This window comes from Geotrypetes seraphini, chromosome 1, assembly GCF_902459505.1.
Source record: "Geotrypetes seraphini chromosome 1, aGeoSer1.1, whole genome shotgun sequence".
Classification (NCBI taxonomy): Eukaryota; Metazoa; Chordata; class Amphibia; order Gymnophiona; family Dermophiidae; genus Geotrypetes; species Geotrypetes seraphini.
Window position 1 is genome coordinate 334,430,137 of NC_047084.1, and position 21,110 is coordinate 334,451,246.

Consider the following 21,110-nt stretch of genomic DNA (forward strand, 5'->3'; position numbering starts at 1 on the left):
GCTGGAACAACCCCTTAGTAGCCGGTTTTAAGTTTCAGTGGCACTAACTGGTTAAATGTGGCTGCAAATAGCCGGCTATCCCGAACTGGTGATTTAATCAGTCAGGAACCATTTCTGACCAGTTAAATGGCTTTGAATCTCGACTCCAATGTATTAGTAAGGTATCAACATGTTTTATGTATTGATTTTATAAATTGTATTTAACCCACCTCAAACCTAATTTCAGAATAAAAGCAGACTTTTATGCAGTCCTATCTTAGGCCCCTTTTTATCAAGCCACGTTAGGGTTTTTATCGTGGGCTGCTGTGTTGAAAACTACGATGCTCATAGACATTCTATAAGCATTGGAGCTTTTACTGCAGCAGTCTTATGATAAAAAAAAAAAAAAAAACCTTATACAGTTTGATAAAAGGGGGCCCTTTATATGGTACCTCATAGCCAGATAAGTGCTGAATATCACATTTAATCAGCTAGGCTTTAGCTGACTTCGCAAACTTGGAAATTGAATGCTATGGCCCGGCATTGTAGTTCCTGGGATCATACCAGTGGCAGCCAGCAAAATGCCGAGCACCCAAAGTTAAATATTGACCCAATTATTTTCTATCTAGTGTACATGATATGACTCACTCTTCAATTAACACAACAAATTCAAACCTCAAATCAGTTTTTAATTTTTTTTCCATAAGATTTTATGATTTCTTTACAATTTTATCACTGTTAGTAAACTATTTCTTTGTGGTGAAGCAAGCTCTTAATGTATTTCTACTTATATTTACTCATCTACATTCCTTTTTAGGTAGTAACATTAGTTCAATATCAGGTTTTGATCTTAAGGAATGCCAGGGATTAGCTTGCATATGGATATATAGGGAGTTCAATGATGTGGATGTGGATTCATAGATTCCATCTCTTTAACTGACCTGGACGGGCATGTCCAACTTGAATGTTTCTGACTGAACCTCCAAAGCTGGAGGTCCAAAAATGGCCATTTTCAAACTGCAGGACATCTAAATATAATTTGTTTTTGAAAATTGTCTACTTAGACGTCTTGGCTACAGGGACATCTAGGCTGCCAGAGCGTCTAACTTTATATCCCATTTTTGATCAGAAAACCATCCAGGTTGAAACTCTCCTAATCCTGACCATTTGGGCATGGTTGGGAGCCAGCATAGTAATGGACTGGCCGCATAGACATCCCGATAATGGGACACCTTAGAGGGCACTGCTGTGAACTTCAAATAAAGGGTGCCAATAGTATATCTCACCATAATCCGCTTATAATTTAGGGTAAGCCTCTCAACCCCCCCCCCCCCCCGAAACCTACTATACCCTCATATGTACCACCCCAAAAGCACTTATGGCTGCAGGTGTCAGTCATATGGCAATATAGTGAGTTTTGGGTGGGCTCACACGTTCTACCATGAATGTTGTGGTTAGAGTGGCTTAAGGTCCTGGGTCCTCCTCTCTATGGTTCATTAGCCCACCCAAGAGGCTACTTAAGACACCTGTGTGCAGCTCTACTAGGCTTCCCCATACTAGATGCTACTGTTTTAGAGACAGGTATGTACCTTTTTGTTCTTATTTTTGTGTGGTGGAAGGGGGTCAGTGAGAATTGAGGGAGTGTGGGGGTTCTTACCTTGATGTATGCAGTGGTAATCTGGTCAGTTTGGACAACTTTGTAGCACTTAGATCCTTCTAAAATAGGTCTATTTCCAAACATATACGTTCCATCCAGGATGTCTTGCAAAATATTTGATTATCGCTACAAGATGTCTGTGTCTAACCCGCCCTGAAACCGCCCAAAGCCCGCCTGTAACACGCCCCCACCATGCCCATCTTGTGCTCTGAACGTACAGAGAATGGAACACCTCTTTGTTATACAGAAAGATGGTTTTGAATATCGGCACTTGGACATCCTGGCAATTAGGACGTCCAAGTGCCGATTTAGGATGCTTTTTTGATGTCTATGTGTTTTGATTATGAGCATCTGTACTAGAGAATGGCACGGGGACAAATTTTTCCCCGTCGCCGCAGGAACTCATTTTCCTGTCCCGGCGAGTTCTTTTCCTGTCCTTGCCCCATTCCTGTAAGCTCTGTCCTCATCTGCACAAGTCTCAAACACTTTAAAACCATAAGTGTTCAAGGCTTGTGCAGTTAAGATAGAGCTTACAGGAATGGGGCAGGGATAGGGATAGCGACAAACCTCGCGGGGACAGGACAGGCAAATTGAGTTCCTGTGGGGATGAGGAAAAATTTGTCTTTAGTCTGTACTATATAAACTGCTATCTCTGACACTGGCATAGGCAATTTGGAACACTCACCGGTAGTTTTCAGATCCCTTATCATAGTACAGTCATAAACTTGAAAGCTAATTGCCAAAGGGAAACACTCCACTGAGCTTCCAGAAGGGACCAGGGAAACAAAAGTGCTTGTGTATCTTTAATTAATATACAAAGTTAAAATATTACTCACCAATGTATGTATATTTTTTTATTCTGCAGACTCCCAGATTGTTCTTAACATAATTTTTCTATCTTAAGATATATGCATAGATTTGAGATTCCAAGTACAAGTTTCTTTAATGCATTTTGAAATACACCTTTTCTCCTGCATTAAGAGGACATTAATGCTTAACCTGGTTTAGTAAAAGGACCCCTTAGACAGTAAGGCCCGAATTCTGTAAACGGTGTCCCGATTGTAGGCGGCTAACTGCTGCCTAACCAGTCACTCAGGACGCATGTTTTTTTTAAAAAAAAAAAAACTCCTGAAGCAGGCTGTCTACATTGGAGGTGCCTCCAGGAGCCTAGGAAGGTGTACAAGCCCACCTAAGCTCGCCTAAAGCTAGGCGTGGGTGTGGTTTGGCCCGGAAGTAGCCTTAGGCAGACCTAGGTGACTGTACACGTTTCCTAGGCCAGCGGGAGACACGTACAATGTACGCCAGAAAAATGCTGGCCTACACTGTAAGCAGACGTGACCGCTGAGCTTATCGCGACAAAGGATCTTACTGCTGCAATAAGTTTAGCGGCGCAACTGCGGCCGCCTGTCCCCCATGAATGATCACGGCAGGAGGGTTGCGCAGTCCCTCTTGCCCGGCAGCCCCCCCTCAAACAATTGCGGCAGAAGAGATGCCTAGTCCCTCCCGCCCGGCACTTCCCTTCCTCGAATGATCATGGCAGGAGGGATTGCCCAGCAGGAGGGACTGGGCTCGAGGGAGGGGGCTGCCAGGGCAGGAGGGACTGAGCATCCTTCCTACCATGATCATTCAAGGCAGGGGGCTGCCAGGCAGGAGGGACTGGGTATCCCTCCTGCCGCATTAATTCATGGGGGGGAGGGCTGCCGGGCAGGAGGGACTGGGCATCCCTCCTGCTGGTAGTCTTTGCGGGGGGTGGGGGGCGGGTTGCTACTAAACTTATCGTGGCAAGGGATCCCTTGCCACGATAAGCTCAGCAGTAACCCGATTTTCTAACTGGCATCTGTAACATGGACATTTGTTAGAGAATCGGGTTCTTTTAGGCGGGCTTAGGCGTGATTCTGTATAGGACGCCCGTATGCGATTCTCAAAAGCTGCTTAGGCAGCTTCTGAGATCGGGCGTCCTATACAGAATCTGGTCTAAGTCCCTCAGGGACAGGAAATATCTATTCTATCTGAATGTAACTTACCTTGAGCTATAACTGCTAAATACTTTCTTTCCCTTTTATACATTTATTTATATTATATATAGCTTAATGTGCAAATTATAAATCCATATCACATTGCAGGAAAAGTATGAGTATATGATATATCCAATGATATGCTGGAGAAGGCTCACGAAAGCCATTTGTTAAGTCTTTAAGAAGTAGCCACAGGAAGGCAGACCCCCCCCCCCCAAGAAAAAAATTTGGGCTTAGTCTCCCTCCTGAACTCCCTTTTACCTTTGTTGGTGGGGATGCTGAGCCCTACCAGCCAAACAAACGACTGCCTCTGCTCCCTGCTGCTTGTTTCTAGCTCTGAGCAGAATGCTGGGTCTAAGCATACATACTCAGGGCACTGATTTGGGGGCCGCTGTGGCAGCAATATAATTTAAGTGTGCCAGACCCTTTAAGATATGATCTGAGATATTTGGGCTGACGTAATAACGTTGCTTGTGAGGTGGCTCACAGGCAGTGTTATTCCTTTACCACGGAAGTCAGCAATCCACAGTTCTGAGATACTACAGGTTGGTGACTCCCACGGTAATCCCCTCCTCCCCTTAATGTGTTCTGAAAACATTACAAAGTGTACATAAAGGTAAGACTTTAGATATTTGAAAGCTTAATTTCAACAACAAACATGTACAAAGTTGTTACAAATTTTAGTGTATGATTCTACAGTTCTGGAAGAAACCATAATAATATGCAAACATGAGTTAAAATGACAGCAACCATCAATATTTACAATTCAGTTGGCCTCTCCCAGTCAACTTGCAACAGAACCCACCCATTCCTCTCTTTAACTTGTTATGGTAGTATATTAATAGTCAGTCTCTTTTAATTATTGCATGTCAAATAAAGAAGCAGTCTTATTTTTTAAATAAATCCCACTTCCCTTATCATTGAAGAATGTCAAATGCCCACATACAGTAAAAAAAAATACGGTATAAATCAGACAATGAAGCATTTAGAAGATTATTTATTAAGATGTATTATCTGCTAATGAAATAATTATACCAGGCTGACAGTTAACCAGGAGCTGCCTTAGCAATTAGCATATGGTAATTTCCTTATTAACAGCTAATGCAGAACAGGATGGAGAATGTGTAGTTTTGGAAACTCTAAATATAAAGAGAAAACGAACTTGTAAATATAACTAAATTCTTCACAAGACCTCATACACCCAAGGTACTACTTGAATTTTTTTGTGCCTTTACTGGGGTGGTGCATTCGTCATTGGTCTTTAGGCAATTGCTTATCTGATGTAAATTTATGATTCTAGACTGTAATAAACACGACTGTGTGTGATAAAATATACAAGAGCAGCACTTAACTTCTTCCCGACAGTTACCACTCCAGTAAAGGCACAAAAAATTCAAGTAGTGACTTGGGTGTATGAGGTCTTGTGAAAAATTTAGTTATAGTTACAAGTTTGTTTTCTCTATATATTTGGATTTAGAATTTTTTTGAGCAGCCTTGAGTTTTCCTTTATTAGATTTGAGGTTTGGAAACTGCAACATACATGCTGGCTTTTACAAAGCTGTGGTAGAGGTTTCTAATGTGGGCCGGCGAGGTAAATGCTCCTACGCTTATAGAATTCCTTTGAGCATCGGAGTATTTATCTCACTGGTCCATGGTAGAAACCTCTAGTGCAACTTTACATAAGGAGCCCACAGTTAGGAGTCAATTCTGTAAGAAAAAAAAAAAGGAAGCTGAGTGGCACTGTATAAATGTTGCTCCAAGTTAGACACCGTTTATAGAATAGCACTCGGTGCCAAGGTCCATGTCCGATTTTGGTGTAAATCCCCTTGCCAATATTAGTTGTGGATCCTCTGAATTCTAGAGCACTGCATGCAAATCCTAGAAAAGTCCCAAACCCGCCCTTGCTCCTCCCATGACCAAGCCCCCTTTTTTAAACCACACAGAACAATTTACATGCATATCTTTATAGAAAAGCGACTATAAAGATGTGCATATAAATTCCAATTATTGCCAAGTAGCATGAATAAGCACTAAATGACTTGTTAAGCATTTAAATTGCACACTCATTTTGGGCATGCACCCAATCCATAGATTGTCATTAATTTGGGTGGGGGTGTTTGTTTTTATAATTGTAAACATTCTAGAAACTGAAAAATACCTACTGTGATTTCCTTTCCTTCCATTCAATGAAAAAATTGATTAATCAGGGCACCTTTCCATAACCTAGACACGACAAGTACCAAGTCTAAATAAACCACATCACCTTGCAATATTGTTGCACTACAGTGTTAAACATCCATATACCTGTCTTTGTAAAATTGGAATTTAGACATCCATATAATATGGACACTTAACTTATCTCCTAAAGATCAAATAATTCAAGTCTGGTCAAATATCAAGGTGTAAGCAATTGTGTAAAACTGGCGTCACATCTGAGAATATACCCAAAATGGAATGTACTTCTATGAGGCCACCCAGGGAGAAGTGAAGCTTTCTGTTACGAGTCTACCACTCTGTAATCTTTTATTCAGCACAGAGGCTTTTACCTCTTGTGACTTGAAATAAAGCTCAAACTTTGCAATGGATGCTTTTGGAAGCTCATACAATTGGCACAACAAAGAACCGATAGGAGCTCTCCTCAGGCAGCTTGTAAAATTGTACAAAATTTGAAGTGTATGAATATCTTTAGCAGGTAAACCGACATAAAAGACATTATGACAGTTAATGATGCTGATCACCAAAGACTACATACCTTCTTTACTAAACTTACTGATCGCATAGTCTCAACTGTCTCACTGTTCTAACTTTTAGATAAGTTACTTGGATAGTCAAACTAAAATGAGGTTCCAATGTCAACCTGGGATCACATTTGTAGAATTCTCAGTTGGAGTTCACCTAGCCCCTACTATTGTTGCACCGTGTACCTGTAACAAACTGTCTGACTCAGTACATCAAGCTCCGTCTGTGGCAGTATTCAGAGCCAGATTCTAAGCTCATTTCTTTGAAGACGCTTTCAATTCCAAAATCCAACCCACCTTCTAAACATCAGTATCTGTCTTATCATTCCCTCTGTAATTCCCCCACCTCAGCACTGTGTATTGATGCACCTTCTTCTCCAATTGTAAGCTCTTTTGAGCAGGGACTGTCTCTTCTATGTTTTGGTGTACAGTGCTGTATATGTCTAGTAGCACTATAGAAATGATTAGCATTATATCAAATTTTTGGAAACACACAATCATAGTCTTGAACATTAGCCTGTCACAGATTGTGCATGTTACCCACCATCAAATGAATGCTTCCAGTATGTACGAGTATCCATTTCCATAAATATCAGCAACATTTTTACCAATTGTCCAATAAGGGGATGTAGATCAATGACAAGCATTCCAGAATTGATATTCAACATGCCAAAAGATGTAACCCACTAAATGAAAAGGTACCAAAAGTAGGGTTGCAAATAACAGATATAAAAAGTCTATAAACTTTGGAGAGACAACTTTCATTTTTGAAAGTTGTGTATACTATAGGGTCAGTAGAATGGGACTATGCATTTTTTTTTTGTTGTTTGTTTTACAACTACAATATTTTCATGCTCTACAGCCTAAACCTTGCAGGTACTTAAAGTAGGGTATTTGATTTCTGGGGTTAATTACTTTTTGATTGACATATGTTTCCCATTTTTAATGACACAATTAGACTATACCCGAGGCTACAATTTTGCAAAATTATCCAGTTGATATACCTCTTGCTAGCCTTACATTACTGAATGCTGGCTGTCAGAATTTCTGATGGCCTAACCAGAGTGTCAACAAAGGACTCTAGGATATTATATTGAACAATCTGACTCTGGAATATTAGTGCAGATAGTCTCTAAAAGCCAGCCTGAATTCTTCAAGAAGATATGTTAACTACAGACTGATCACATCTACCATTCCTGAAAGATTGTCACACCTTCCTTATCAATTAAGGACTATTGTCTCAAACAAGTACTAAATTATGGCACAGAAAATGCACTTAACAACAATAGATGCTATTTTTAGAACAAAGATTCAAACCTATAAATGCAATTTAAAAACCCTCCCTCTTTCTCTTGATCCTTCTATTGCTCTTTTGAACACAGAGGATCTCTAATCAGAAAATAATGGTATATATTGAAGAACTAAGGCCAGTACTGGGCAGACTTGCACAGTCTATGTCCCGTATATGGCCATTCAGTTGAGGATGGGCTGGGATGGTTTGAATAGGATGGAATGGGCTTTGACGGAAACTATGCACAGTGCCGGGCAGAGCTCTGTGTTTCTGGTCCAGAAATAGCTAAGAAAAAGAACAATTTAAATTAAATCATAAAATTATAGAGTGTATGTTTGGGCAGACTGGATGGACCATTTGAGTTTTTATCTATCATCATTTGCTATGTATGTTACTATGACCCTCTATGGATGCCTCTTCTCTGGCTTATCTTTCTCTTTTTCTCTCTCTGCCTCCTCTCCCCATTCCCCCCAGCCCCTTCACACCTCAACCTTTTACCTATTCAGAGACACACAGGACAAACTGTCTTTTCTCTCTCATTCACTACAGCCCTGAAGCAGCTCCAAATCCAACTGTATACTCTGTATTTGTAAAAGCCTATTCCTATGAAATATACTTTTTATGCAACCACCTGGCTATTATTCTCATTAATTTATTTCCCGCTGCTCCTCTGAGGCCTAAACCCTGGACCTCTCAGCATACACACAAAAGATTAGCCAAAAACACACTTTTAAACACAAAAGATTACACTTCTGTCTTATGGTATAAATAAGTCAAACCCTATTTTTTGGCACCTTTTTGTTCAGTGGGTCACATTTATGTTTCAATTTTACATTCTGGAGTCTTCCTAAATTTGAATCCCCAACACAGTGGCCACCCAGCCTTTATTTTTCTCTAGAATCCTTGAATTGATTTCCAAAAATACATACTGTTTTGAAGAAAATATTAAATTAAATCATCAAGGGATTCATTTTTGTATGTCCTTTCCTACTATAGAAGATGAACCAAATAATTTAAACTTTGGTGTTTTGAACTGTAAAATATTTCTCAGACCCCTACAATCTTATGTAAAGTTACAATTCTTGTAACCTCCTGAGAAATCTTATGTAATCCACCTTGAACCGCAAGGTAATGGCGGAATAGAAATCACTAATGTAATGTAACATATTACATCTTGTATATATAACACTAAAAATCAATGTTTTATTTAACCACTGACTTACGTTTTTGCTGCTTCAGGCTTTTTTGGTTCTTCATTTTTCTTCAATTCAGGTACTTTGTCAGTAGTGGAATGTACAACTGCAGAACATGATACAATACACTGGAAGGGATCATCCCGACAAACTGCAATGATAAAGAACAATACTAACTATAAAGTATGCTAAATTTGATTGTACATTTATAATTCTTGCATCAATAAAAATTGTTTGAACCTATAATTCTGAGATATTTGCACAATTCCCAGGAAGGTTAAAAGGCTGGTGACACTTTCACATACTGTATGTAGTAAATAAATTTCATAGCTTTATAGCCGATGACAAAACTGGAGTTATAGTAGACTGTGATAAATTTGTTAATAGACTAACAAAACCTACAATGTGGTTTGCAGATGCTTGAAAAGATATCGGAACCGAAACCGGTTGATCCTATGACTATTCTGGTCTCCCGCAATGCTCATTGACTTCATTTGGCTCGCTTTAAAAAGCTAAGTTGGCTGTGGTTTCATTTTGTATCTTGGGGATTAGGCTGGGGAGGACTCTATGAGTGGGTTTTCAGTTTGATTCACTCTCTCACTAGTTCACTGTTTGTGACTTATTTATTGTTATTAATTCTGCACAGTTGATTTTGCACACTAGGGATGCCCGATGATGGTGTGCAGGCGGGGTGATTCACCTCCGTCTTTGTAAGTGGAAGCGCTGGAGTTTGTTCTCCCGTCGCTAACAACCTCACACTGAGCGCGCCCCTATCCTTCAATTGATATTTGGTACCTGTGTGGTTTGGTTTGTTAGGAGTGATTAGCTGATAGACACACTCATAGAGTCCTTATTGACATTTTTTGCCTCCTTTTTGTATCTTGAAAAGATATCAGAACATATTTTGGGCCATTCTGTAAAGTAGGATTTAACATGGGCCCTTTGTGTGGCCCTTTGTGTGTGGACAAAAGGGATCAAGCCAGAATCTACTACCCATTCTACACACAAGACTACTTGTTCTGGATTTATACAAATGATCCAAACATTGTATAGCTCCCCTGCTGCTAGATTATATATTAACTAGTCTTTAAGCCCGTTACATTAACGGGTGATAGAACATATGTGTATGTGTCTGTCTTTCTTTCTTTCTCTCTCTCTCCTTAGCCGCTTTCTTTCTGCCTTTCTTTTTCCTTGGCTGTCCATCACCACCCCTTGCCTGCTCCCCCTGTCCATTTTCCCTTCCTTTTACCTCCACTGTGTCCACCACCACCCCTTCACTGCTCTCCTTATGCAGCAGCAGCCCTTCTCCCTTTGTTTTACCTCCCCCCTGTCCAGCAGCACCTCTTTCCTTCTCCCCCTGTCCAGCAGTAGGCATCCCTTCCTTTTGTATCCCCCCTCCTCCTTCTTATCCCTATGATACTCTTACCTTGCTCTGCCCCTGATCAGAGGTTCCCGACAGCCGCCCAGTTGCACCCATTGGAAAAGTTCCTACTGCCGCATCCCGCACCCCTCCTGACGCGGCTCCCGCTGTCCTTTCTGTCTGTCTCTGTCCCTGGCCCCCTTTGCCTGTCTGTCTTTCTGTGTATCTCCCTGCCCCTGTGTCTTTCTTCTTTTCTTTCTGTCTCCCTTCCTCCCTCTGTCTGTCCAAAGCAGCATTCCATCCCCCTCCATTTCCCTCCCCCCACACCAGTTCCCTGTGCACCTGCCCCTGTGTCTTTCTTATTTTCTTTGTGTTTCCCTTCCTCTCTCTGTCTGTCTGTCCAAAGCAGCATTCCCTCCCCCCCACCAGTTCCCTGTGCAGCAGCATTAGCATTTCCTCTACCCCCCCCCCTTTCCCTTCCCGCGGTCCGGACTACAAAGGTGGTGATTCCAGCAGCGCTTGCATCAGTCTCCATACGCTGCTTCGGGCCCTTCTACTGCCCTGATTTACTCTGGCACGTCCCTGATGACATCATCAGAGACGCGGCAGAGCAAATCAGGGCAGTAGAAGGGCCCGAAGCAGCGTGTGAAGACTGATGCACACGCTGCTGGAATCGCCATTCGGGCCTGCGGGAAGAGAAGGGGGTGGGCGGCAAAGGAGGAACGGAGATCGGCGGCGGCAGGAGGAACGGAGATCGTCGTCTGGCTGCGGTCCGGCTTGTGGAGGCGATAGGCTTGTGACGTATTAGCGCGCATGCGCACTCCTTCGGCCACAGACCTACACGCACGGAACACGTAAATAGGAGTGCGCATGCGCGGCTAGCTCTTTATTATATTAGATAACAATTTCTCGGAGCGTTTTAGTCTGCAGAGGGGGCTTACACAAGGCTGTCCTTTGTCTCCTTTGCTTTGCTTTTTGATATTGTATTAGAACCCTTGTTATTAGCTATTCAACAAGCGAAGGAGATACAAGGTATTCCTTATTCAGATCAGGAATATAAAGTTTCCGCTAATGCAGATGATATACTGCTTCATTTGAGAAATCTGGAAACAACCATTCCAAGCTTATTAGAATTGATAGAGAAATTTGGAAAATTTTCAGGATACAAAATAAATTGGAGTAAATCAGAAGTTCTTCCTCTTAATATCCATTGTACAAAAGGTTTATTTGAAACATTCCCCTTTCTATGGAAAGAGGACGGAATAAAATATTTAGTCATTTGGATAAAAAAACACGTTGGAAGAAACAATGAAAGTGAATGAAAAACTTTTATTACAGAAGGTAACAGAAATGTGTGAGCAATGGAATCCTTTACATCTGTCCTGGTGGGGGAGAATTCAAACTATTAAAATGATGATTTTGCCTATGGTTTGTTATCAAATGAGTATGTTACCAGGTTTTTTTTTCAGAGGTCCTTTTATAAAAAGTTAAATAACAAAATTTATTTGGCTGGGTAAAAAGGCTAGGATTGCTTTAGTATCTCTACAAAAAACGATTACAGAGGGAGGGGTGCATTTTTCCAACTTCTATAGGTATCATCAAACCTATATTATGCGCCAAGGTATGTATTGGATCCTCCCAGAGCCTGTTGATAATATCCCAGATTGGTTTTGGTTGGAATGGCGCCTCATGTTTCCTCTGTGATTATGCCATGTACTTAGTATCAAAATGCCTAGACTATATAAAGAAAATAGATTACCTGTAGACACATGGAAAACAATAAGATATGTGAACAATTTTACACCTAATCCAATTAATAAATAAACAAATCAAATTATATGGCTGAACTCCAAAATTCAAATTGGTGGATATAAAGTCATCTGGAAGCATTGGATGATGGCAGGAATACGTGTATTAGAAGATGTTATTACTAATGGTAAACTGCTTGAGTTTTCACAGTTGCAACATAAATATGGTCTTAATAATTCACAAAGGTATAGATGGTTGCAACTGAAGCAGACTATTCAGGCGGAGTTCCCTGAATGAAAAAATCTCACTAATCAATATAGTTTAGAATTCTTATGCTTTCAGGTGGACTTCCTGGGACACCAGGCCGCACAGTGGTACAAATTAATATCTGGATTTATAAATAAAACCCCCATAAATGGTCTTCGAGACATTTGGAGCATTGAGATCAAGCATCAAATTACGGTGTCTCAATGGCCACAAATTTGGTCTTGGAGGATCTATGAGACGAACTTGTTTTTTTTCTGTTACATAGAGCATTTTAGACCTCTGTTCGTTTAAATAAATTAAATAACTCTAAGTCTGACAGATGTTGGCACTGCAATCTCAAACCTGGGACTCTAGATCATCTATTATTCTATTGTCCATTTATTTTGGATTTCTGGAAATCAATATGGGAGTCAAATAGTTTATTGGAGAATCCGGTGGCCCTATCATATGATACTATTTTATTTGGCATGTCAATGATGGCAAAGAGTCAAATATCCTCAAAAAATAATAAGTTCTTGCTAATTATGACTGAAGTCGCCATTCAACAAATTACATTTAATTGGAAGAATTGGAGTAGATTAAACTTTAATTTCTGGTGGAACTCTTTGTGTCATATATATAAGATGGAAAAAATATTAGCCATAAGAAAGGACATTTTAATAAATTCAAGGATTTTGGGGACCATTAACAGATTATTGTAACGAGTAAATAACATTTTTCCCTTAATTATACAATTGCAAATGAGAGGATGGGGTGGGGGGGGGTTCTGATCTTATATTAATTGTTTGGATTAGTAGAAAAGAATATATTATATGATATACATGATTATATATGATATGGTAAGGGTGGGGGGAATAAATTTCATTAATTTAAAATGATTGTAACAGAAATTCAAGTGATGTTTGTAAATTTAAATGTTATTTCCAATTACACTTGTAAGTTGTAAAAATGAATAAAGAATTTTAAAAAAAAAGACTTCCTGTCAGCCAATCAAAATCACCACCAGTTAACAAGTTTACAATAGAAGGTTGTATCCCAACTTGATACAAACTTGGGGTCTTGTACCAACAGATGTAGAGTTTCCAGGTTACAATTTGCCACAGTTATCCTTAAGAGTGCATGCTTTGTTGTTGTTTTTTTTAATCCTAACTAGACACATAGTAGGGATCTAATATCAATATACATAATGCACAGTGTACAAGTTAAATTTGCCATGCTTTGACCCCTTATCATTTAGACTACTGGTGCAAGCTTTGGTGCTATCTATACTAGATTACTGCAAAATCGTCTACTTGGGAGTACGGTAACTAAAAAACAGTGAAGAAATTAAGAATTGTTCAGAACACGGCTGTCTGCCTAATATTTGGACTGAAAAAAGCGACCATGTTAGCCCCTACTACAGACTGCTGCACTAGCTACCAAGGGAAGCACAAATAATGTTATATATTATATATTAATAACAATTTCTCGGAGTGTTTGTTTCAAACTGGTTTAGGGATTAGCTCATCAATTTATCGTATTATATAGCCCTACAAGGACAACAAGAAATTGTAACCTATTTGCATGCCCAAGCATTACTGGCTGTTAATACAAATCATTTTTGGATAGGACTCTCATGTATAAAGCAAGCAAACAGCAATCCTGGTTAAGTAAGTACATTAACGGAGCCAGACTGACCTACGACGCCTTCAGGAAAGAAATAAAAACTGCACTATTTGATAGATTTATCTCCTAAACAGATGTTACACTAAAACTAATACTCCCTTCACGCCTTTTCTTATGTACCGTATTTTCTCGCATATAACACGCGCATTATACGTGGTTTTTACGTACCGCGCATACCCTTGCGCGTTGTACAAAATTTTTTTTACATAGTTCCCCCCCCCCCGACGTCCGATTCACCACCCCACCCCGCAGGACCGCTTGCACCCCCACCCCGAAGGACCGCTCGCACGCACTCCCACCCGCACCCCCACCCCCACCCTGAAGGACCGCTCGCACCCCCACAGCCTCCCGACCCCCCCATCATGTAGAAGCTCCTACCGGTGTCCTGCTGCTTCCTCTTGGCGGTCCCGACTCCTCGACACGATCGGGGCAAGAGGGAGCTGAAGCCCTCTTGCCCCCCCCCCCCCCGACTCCCCGACACGATCGGGACAAAAGGGAGCCCAAGCCCTCTTGCCCCGCCGACTCCCCAACTCCCCGAAAATATCAGGCCAGGAGGGAGCCCAAGTCCTCCTGGCCCTGGCGACACCCCCCCCCCCATTAGTTGTTCGGGCCAGGAGGGAGCCCAAACCCTCCTGGCCATGGCGACCCCCTACCCCCACCCCGCACTATATTACGGGCAGGAGGGATCCCAGGCCCTCCTGCCCTCGATGCAAACCCCCCTCCCCCCAACAACCGCCCCCCCAAGAACCTCCGACCGCCCCCCCAGCCGACCCATGACCCCCCTGGCCAACCCCCACCCCCCTTCCCCGTACTTGGCTTGGGCTCCCTTTTGCCCCGATCGTGTCGGGGGTGCCGCGGTTGGCTGGGGCAAGAGGGCTTGAGCTCCCTCTTGCCCCCATCATGTCAGGGAGTCGGGACCGCCAAGAGGAAGCAGCAGGACACCGGTAGGAGCTTCTACATGATGGGGGGGTCGGGAGGCTGTGGGGGAGCGAGCGGTCCTTCAGGGTGGGGGTGCGGGTGGGAGTGCGTGCGAGCGGTCCTTCGGGGTGGGGGTGCGAGCGGTCCTGCGGGGGGGGAAATCGGATGTCGAGGGGGCATCAAGCTTTCAGGGTGGGGACAGGACTTCAAGGGGGAGAGGAGAGTCAGGGCGGGCGAAAGGAGAGTCAGGCAGCATGCGCGGTATACGGGTGTGCACGGTATATAAAAATTTCTGTACATAAATTTGTGGTTTTCGCGCGCTATACCCGTGTGCGCGTTATCTACGTGAAAATACGGTAATCTGTTGTATTTTCAATAATCTGTTTATTGTAATTTGCTGGTTGTCCAGCTCTCTTCGGTGTGAACCACCTAGAAGTCATCTGATTGTGGCAGAATAGAAGAATAAAGTTATTATTATTATTATTATAGTTACAATGCTAGATTTTTCAATACAGGTTTTTATCCTAATGTGACACATATTGGGATCTAGTAGCGCTAAGTGCGTGCTAAAGCTGCTATCACAGCTTGGTAAAAGGAGCCCCTAGTGTAACCATCATTTTTTATACTTTTTTCATTTGGTCAGAAAAATACGGAATGAAAAAAAATAGAAAATTGCTGAACTAAGGGCTCCTTTTACAAAGGTGCGCTAGCGTTTTTAACGCATGCACTGGATTAGCATGCGCTAGCCGAAAATATACCACCTGCTCAAAAGGAGGGGGTAGCAGCAAGCGCGCACGGCAATTTAGCGCGCATTAAGGCCCTAGCGCGGCTTTGTAAAAGGAGCCCTAAGTGTATAGCCCTCAGTGGAAGCTGCCCCAACTTCGCTGGTTGGGCGGAGAACTTTTCAGTGCCTTCCTCGTATCAGAAATAAGATTTGTGTGAGAAAATCAAGTATAAACCCCTGCACTAAATGGTAGCGTAGCTTACTGCACTGGCCCTTAGACATCTGAGAGCATCTGCTTCAATAGATAACACAGCTAAAGTATGTCGCTGCATGGCAAAAATGGGGACTTTTTCTCTAATTCTCAGTACCGCCGTAAGCACTGGAAAGCTGGGAGACTTTTAAAAAATTCCGCTGTTTACACTTTGTCCATTTCCTGTTTTCTTATTAACTTTTGCACGTATTAAATTTTATTTATTGCATATACAGCCAGCACAGTCCTCTAAAGTTTAAGCAGGTGACAATAAACACAGGAGACAATACTTGGCCAGTGGAGATGAGTGTTTTCCTGACCGCTGCTGGCATTCTTCCCAGACATTCAATGCCGGGCCATGTCTGGGCTTCAGCACTGTTTATGCATAACTGGTTAGCCTGAAGTTCAGAACTTAAGCAGCTGTTTTATGTGGTTGAATTTATGCAGTAATGCTGGCAATTTAACTGGCCAAGTGCTAACTCTGTCACCAAAATAACCAGTTTTCACTTAGGACTCCTTTTACGAAGCCGCATTAGCGGTTTAACACACGTAAAAGCATGCGCTAATTTGCCAGCCGCTACCGCCTCCTCTTGAGCAGGCGGTAGTTTTTCGGCTAGCGCGGGGGTTAGCGTGCGCCAAAAAGGTACGTGCGATAAAGCTGCTAATGCGGCTTCGTAAAAGGAGCCCTTAGCTGCTACCTGCTAATTTTCAGCAGCGGTACCAAATACCGTATTTTCACGCATATAACGCGCGTGTTATACATGATTTTACAAACCGAGTAAAACCATGTGCGTTATGTGTGAGCGCGTTATACAATTTTTTTTTCTCATTGCGATCCGGCATCCCCCCTGCGAACCGGCATCCTCCCCCCCCCCCGTTCGCGTCACCCCCCCCTCTCCCGTGATCCTACATCCCCCCCCCCGCACCCAAAGACATCGCTTACCCGATTGGGCATTGGCACCAGCACCAATGCACAGGACGTGCCAATGCCAGTGCCCGAAGATCCTCTCTCGCCTGTGCTGGGCTGGTCTGGGCTTTGAGCATTTGCGCATGCTCAAAACCTTCTGGTCTCGCTCTCTCCGAGATTCTCAGATTCAGAATCTCGGAGAGAGCAAGACCAGAAGGCTTTGAGCATGCGCAAATGCTCAAAGCCCTGACCAGCCCAGCACAGGGAAGAGGGAGGATCTCCCTTGCACTGCCCAGCCCAGCCCAGTCCAGGCAAGAGAGGATCTTCGGGCACTGGCAAGTCCTTTGCATTGGTGCTGGTGCCGGTGCCCAATCGGGTAAGCGATGTCTTTGCAGTGCTGGGGGGGATGTAGGATGCCGGTTCGCAGGCCAGAAGAGGGAGTAAGTGGGGGGCGGCGGGAGGAGGTTATAGCAGAATGCGCGGTATACGCGTGTGCGTGCTATATAGATTTTTTTTTTTACAGCAATGTTTTGTTCCCACGCGCTATACGCGTATGCGTGTTATACACGTATGCGCGTTATATGTGTGAAAATACAGTAAGTACTGCTGAAAATTAGCAGATAGCCCCAAACAAGCAATTCAGTAGGCCAGGAGCCATTTCTGGCTGGTTAAATCATTCTGAATATCAACCAGACAAACTTTAAATCGTAACAGTGAAGAAGACATCACTAGCACAAGTTGGGGCTCTGGTATTTTTATACTTCAGTAAGCCATTCGATAGACTTGCTATCTTGAGAACCATTTTATAAAAAAATGTATTTATGCTTTTACAAATTGAATAAACAACACTTGAAAGGAAATATAACAATCAAAAAACAGGAAATAAATAATACAAATTGAGAACCATTTGAAGCACTAACATAACTGAAGCGTTGCAAAAGTCAGAATCATTGTGCTATTAATAGAGAAATATTGTCACTAAAGCCATCGAGAATGCAGCTCAAATCACAGATGCTTAAAAGCAGATCAGAGTGGCAGTGCTTCTAGATATAATTGGTATATCCACCTGCCTTCTATAAATAGAAAAGTAAATATTTTCAAGCTCAAATGCAATCTGGTGGTTAAAATCATGAACCATTTTTAGTAGGACAATTTTTTTTATTATTATTTAAAATGTATGAGTGCTTTAAATAAATTCAAATTCATTATTTCCTTGACTGAATTCTAAAATTATTTTTCCATTCAATAGATTAAGGGCCAAATTTTGTAATTGGCGCATAATAAAGATAGGCATCGACATGAACACATTATAAAACAAATTGCACACTTACATACAAAATATTAAATTACACCTAACATGCAAGTCGCTTCTACGACGAACATCATTATAGCCAAGAAAACTGGCCTAACCCTAAAATACATCAATGTATAAAATTACATGTTTCATACAATTCGTCTCAATGACGAGTATCATTATAGCCAATAAAACAGACCAGACTATGGAATACATCCGTGACCAGCACTCTGCACTCCACAGCCACCACTCCTCTTCTCTCAGCCAATCTCAGATCCTATATTTCATTTTACAGAACAAAAGTCTTTTTTTTGGGGGGGGGGAATGGGGAGGGGGGAGGGAACTACTGAGACCTCGACCCCCTCCCAATTCTCGCATCCTACCTTTCCAAAGGGACCGGCCTTGCACTTTCCACTCTCCGAGCTACCGCTGCCTCAGACACAACGTACTTCCCTTGGCTTCTGCCCATATATACACAAAACAACAAAAGAACCAAAGGTCCAACTCCGTCTGCAGTGAAAAAACAGACCAGAGCAAACAAACCAAAACTGCAGACTTGTACACGGTGCAGGCAAATTTTATTTTGACAAATAAATCTTAACTAAAAACCTTTTACCAGACAGGGGACCCAACACGGTCCGTGTTTCGGACAACCTTCATCAGGGGTCCATGGTAATAAAGGTAAAAAGAAATATATCACAAAAAGAAGCCTGGAAAAATAGCGTTTGGTAGCAGTGACGAACTTGTAGTGCATTTCAGAGATTCACTGGTGTGCTACCAAACGCTATTTTTCCAGGCTTCTTTTTGTGATATATTTCTTTTTACCTTTATTACCATGGACCCCTGATGAAGGTTGTCCGAAACACGGACCGTGTTGGGTCCCCTGTCTGGTAAAAGGTTTTTAGTTAAGATTTATTTATAAAATTTGCCTGCACCGTGTACAAGTCTGCATATATACACAAACACATACTGGGTTCACAAGGGCCAACAGAGATTCAAGTCCCAACAATAAACAATAGACTGAATCCCTACCTGATGTCAGACATCTGCCATTTCACAGTGCCAAGTAGCCTTCAGAGAATGACATGGTGACAAAGTTTGTCACCATCCTTGCCCTGTTCTCGCATGCTCTGTCCCCGTCCCCACCCCCATCCCCTCAGACTCTGTCCTCATTTTCATAAACCTCAAAAACTTATTATTCTATATTTAAATCTTTTTATTAACCCTTTCAGGACCATAAGGATCGTAGGCCAATTTTTGTGGTTTTGACGACATTTTTATGGTAAAAAGGGCTTGCAGATGCCAAAAAATTGATTTTTTTTGTGAAATATCATTATTTTTTTTTTAAAAAAAATCACACTTCTGGCTTATGGACAGTGTGGCAAGTGAATCTTCTCGTCAATCTGGCAACGACGCTAATGAATGAATGTCGGAACCAGTTTGTTTACATAAAGGCAGTATCATATGGAATCCGTACATATCAAATTTAGAACTGTAGACTATCCCAATCAAAATTTATAGGATTTTAAAGTTATGGGACAAATATGTCCCTTGGTCCTGAAAGGGTTAAAGTATAAAAGGGACAATATTCTGTACATCTGTTTATAAATCACAAATAGAGCCACCCATTTTGATCTGGTTTTGTTACAACCTTCCCAAAGATTCAGTTTCTTGTGTTTATACATCATCTAGGAAGATGGTTGGATTGTCTTTCAGACATGGGTGCAGGAGTGAACCTAAACTGTTTAACAGGAAAATAAGTGGTTATTATATGTTGGCAATACTCCTTGATGGCAGCAACAATGGATGAATCTGTTGCAGTTACAGTAAGATGCTTGAGCAGGTGGGCACATGAGGGAAGGACATTGCAAATGGTAGAAGCAGACAAGACTCTTCTAGTCACATCAGAGGCAGACAAGACACAAATGATGTCATTTAACAGTAGTTCATTTAAATCCAAAAGCAGCTTCTGAAATTTTTTTAAATCACTGAATTCCGTTGCCAATTGTCCAGGTTTTTTTTTTTCTATATTGATACTAATTTCAACTTTTAGAGAATTACATGGGAACAAAGTTTGTCCCTGTCCCTGCCCCATCCCCATGGGCTTTGTCCCCATCCCTGCCCTAAGGGAACCCGTCCCTATGTCATTCTCTACTTCAGACACTCAGGTGCAGACTACAAAGTATCCAGGTCATTTGTTGCCATGGCCCAGTTCCAGATAATAACCACGTGACCTTCCTCTCATCACCAGACTTTAGTGCAACTGCTCTCTTGCCCATCACTTCTTTCTTTCAAGTACTAGTAACATGTCTACTGCAACAACTAATTTAAGTGGAAGGACCTTCCCGAGTTGGAAACACACCCCCTTGAGTTCCTATATCACCCACTGAGTTGCAGCTAAGCAGTGAAAGAAATGGACAGGACTCAATTTTGGAGCTCCTACCTTCCTTGTGCACTGCCTGCCCATAGCTCTCTAGGGTTCTGATGAGTTGGTTTGGATTCTCTGCAGTTGCAAAAATGCAACATTATATCCCAACCAGCTATGCTATAGCTAGCTTAATAGGGTGAACTAGTGAAGCACTAGTTCATGCCACCAAAGCTTAAAAACACCACAATTCTTGGCCTCGCTGAATCATTCTTCACAGCGATAGGAGCTTATCCCTTCACACATCCAGCACTGCTTCCAGCAATGATAGTAGGTATAGAACACAAGAATAGGTACTTTCTCTTTCTCATGAGACACAAAAGGTGCTTATGGTGCTAGTTGCAGTGCCAGATGAAGGAATGCACTGCAGCAAGAATAAAAAAAGAAAAAAAAAAAAACATTCTCCTATCATTGGATCAAAAATTTAGTCAGATGTTGGGGGCAATTTAGCCATACAGGCACCAATACTGAATATTGTTGGCATCTATGTAACTACTGGCTTTTCAACTCTGCCGCATAACACCCCTCTCCTGCTCAGATGACCAGTTATAACTGGCCCACTGAGTGTGATTTAAGTGGGCCTCTCCCGCCTACTTAAATTGCTTCAAGGGCACATATGTCCCTCTGATATTCAGCCAGTGGTGGCCAGCATTTGTTTAAATGCTAATCGATGACAGC

General features: G+C 42.0%; 1 protein-coding gene across 3 annotated transcripts in view; it reads right to left on the minus strand.

Moving 5' to 3' along the window:
* Positions 1-21,110, minus strand: part of CCSER1 (coiled-coil serine rich protein 1) — a 969,508-nt gene that overhangs the window by 571,161 nt on the left and 377,237 nt on the right. For all 3 annotated transcript variants that reach the window (XM_033958815.1, XM_033958809.1, XM_033958799.1), the window contains one exon: positions 8,904-9,024. In XM_033958815.1, coding sequence (XP_033814706.1) covers positions 8,904-9,024 — 121 coding nt within the window. The remainder of the gene's footprint in view (positions 1-8,903; positions 9,025-21,110) is intronic.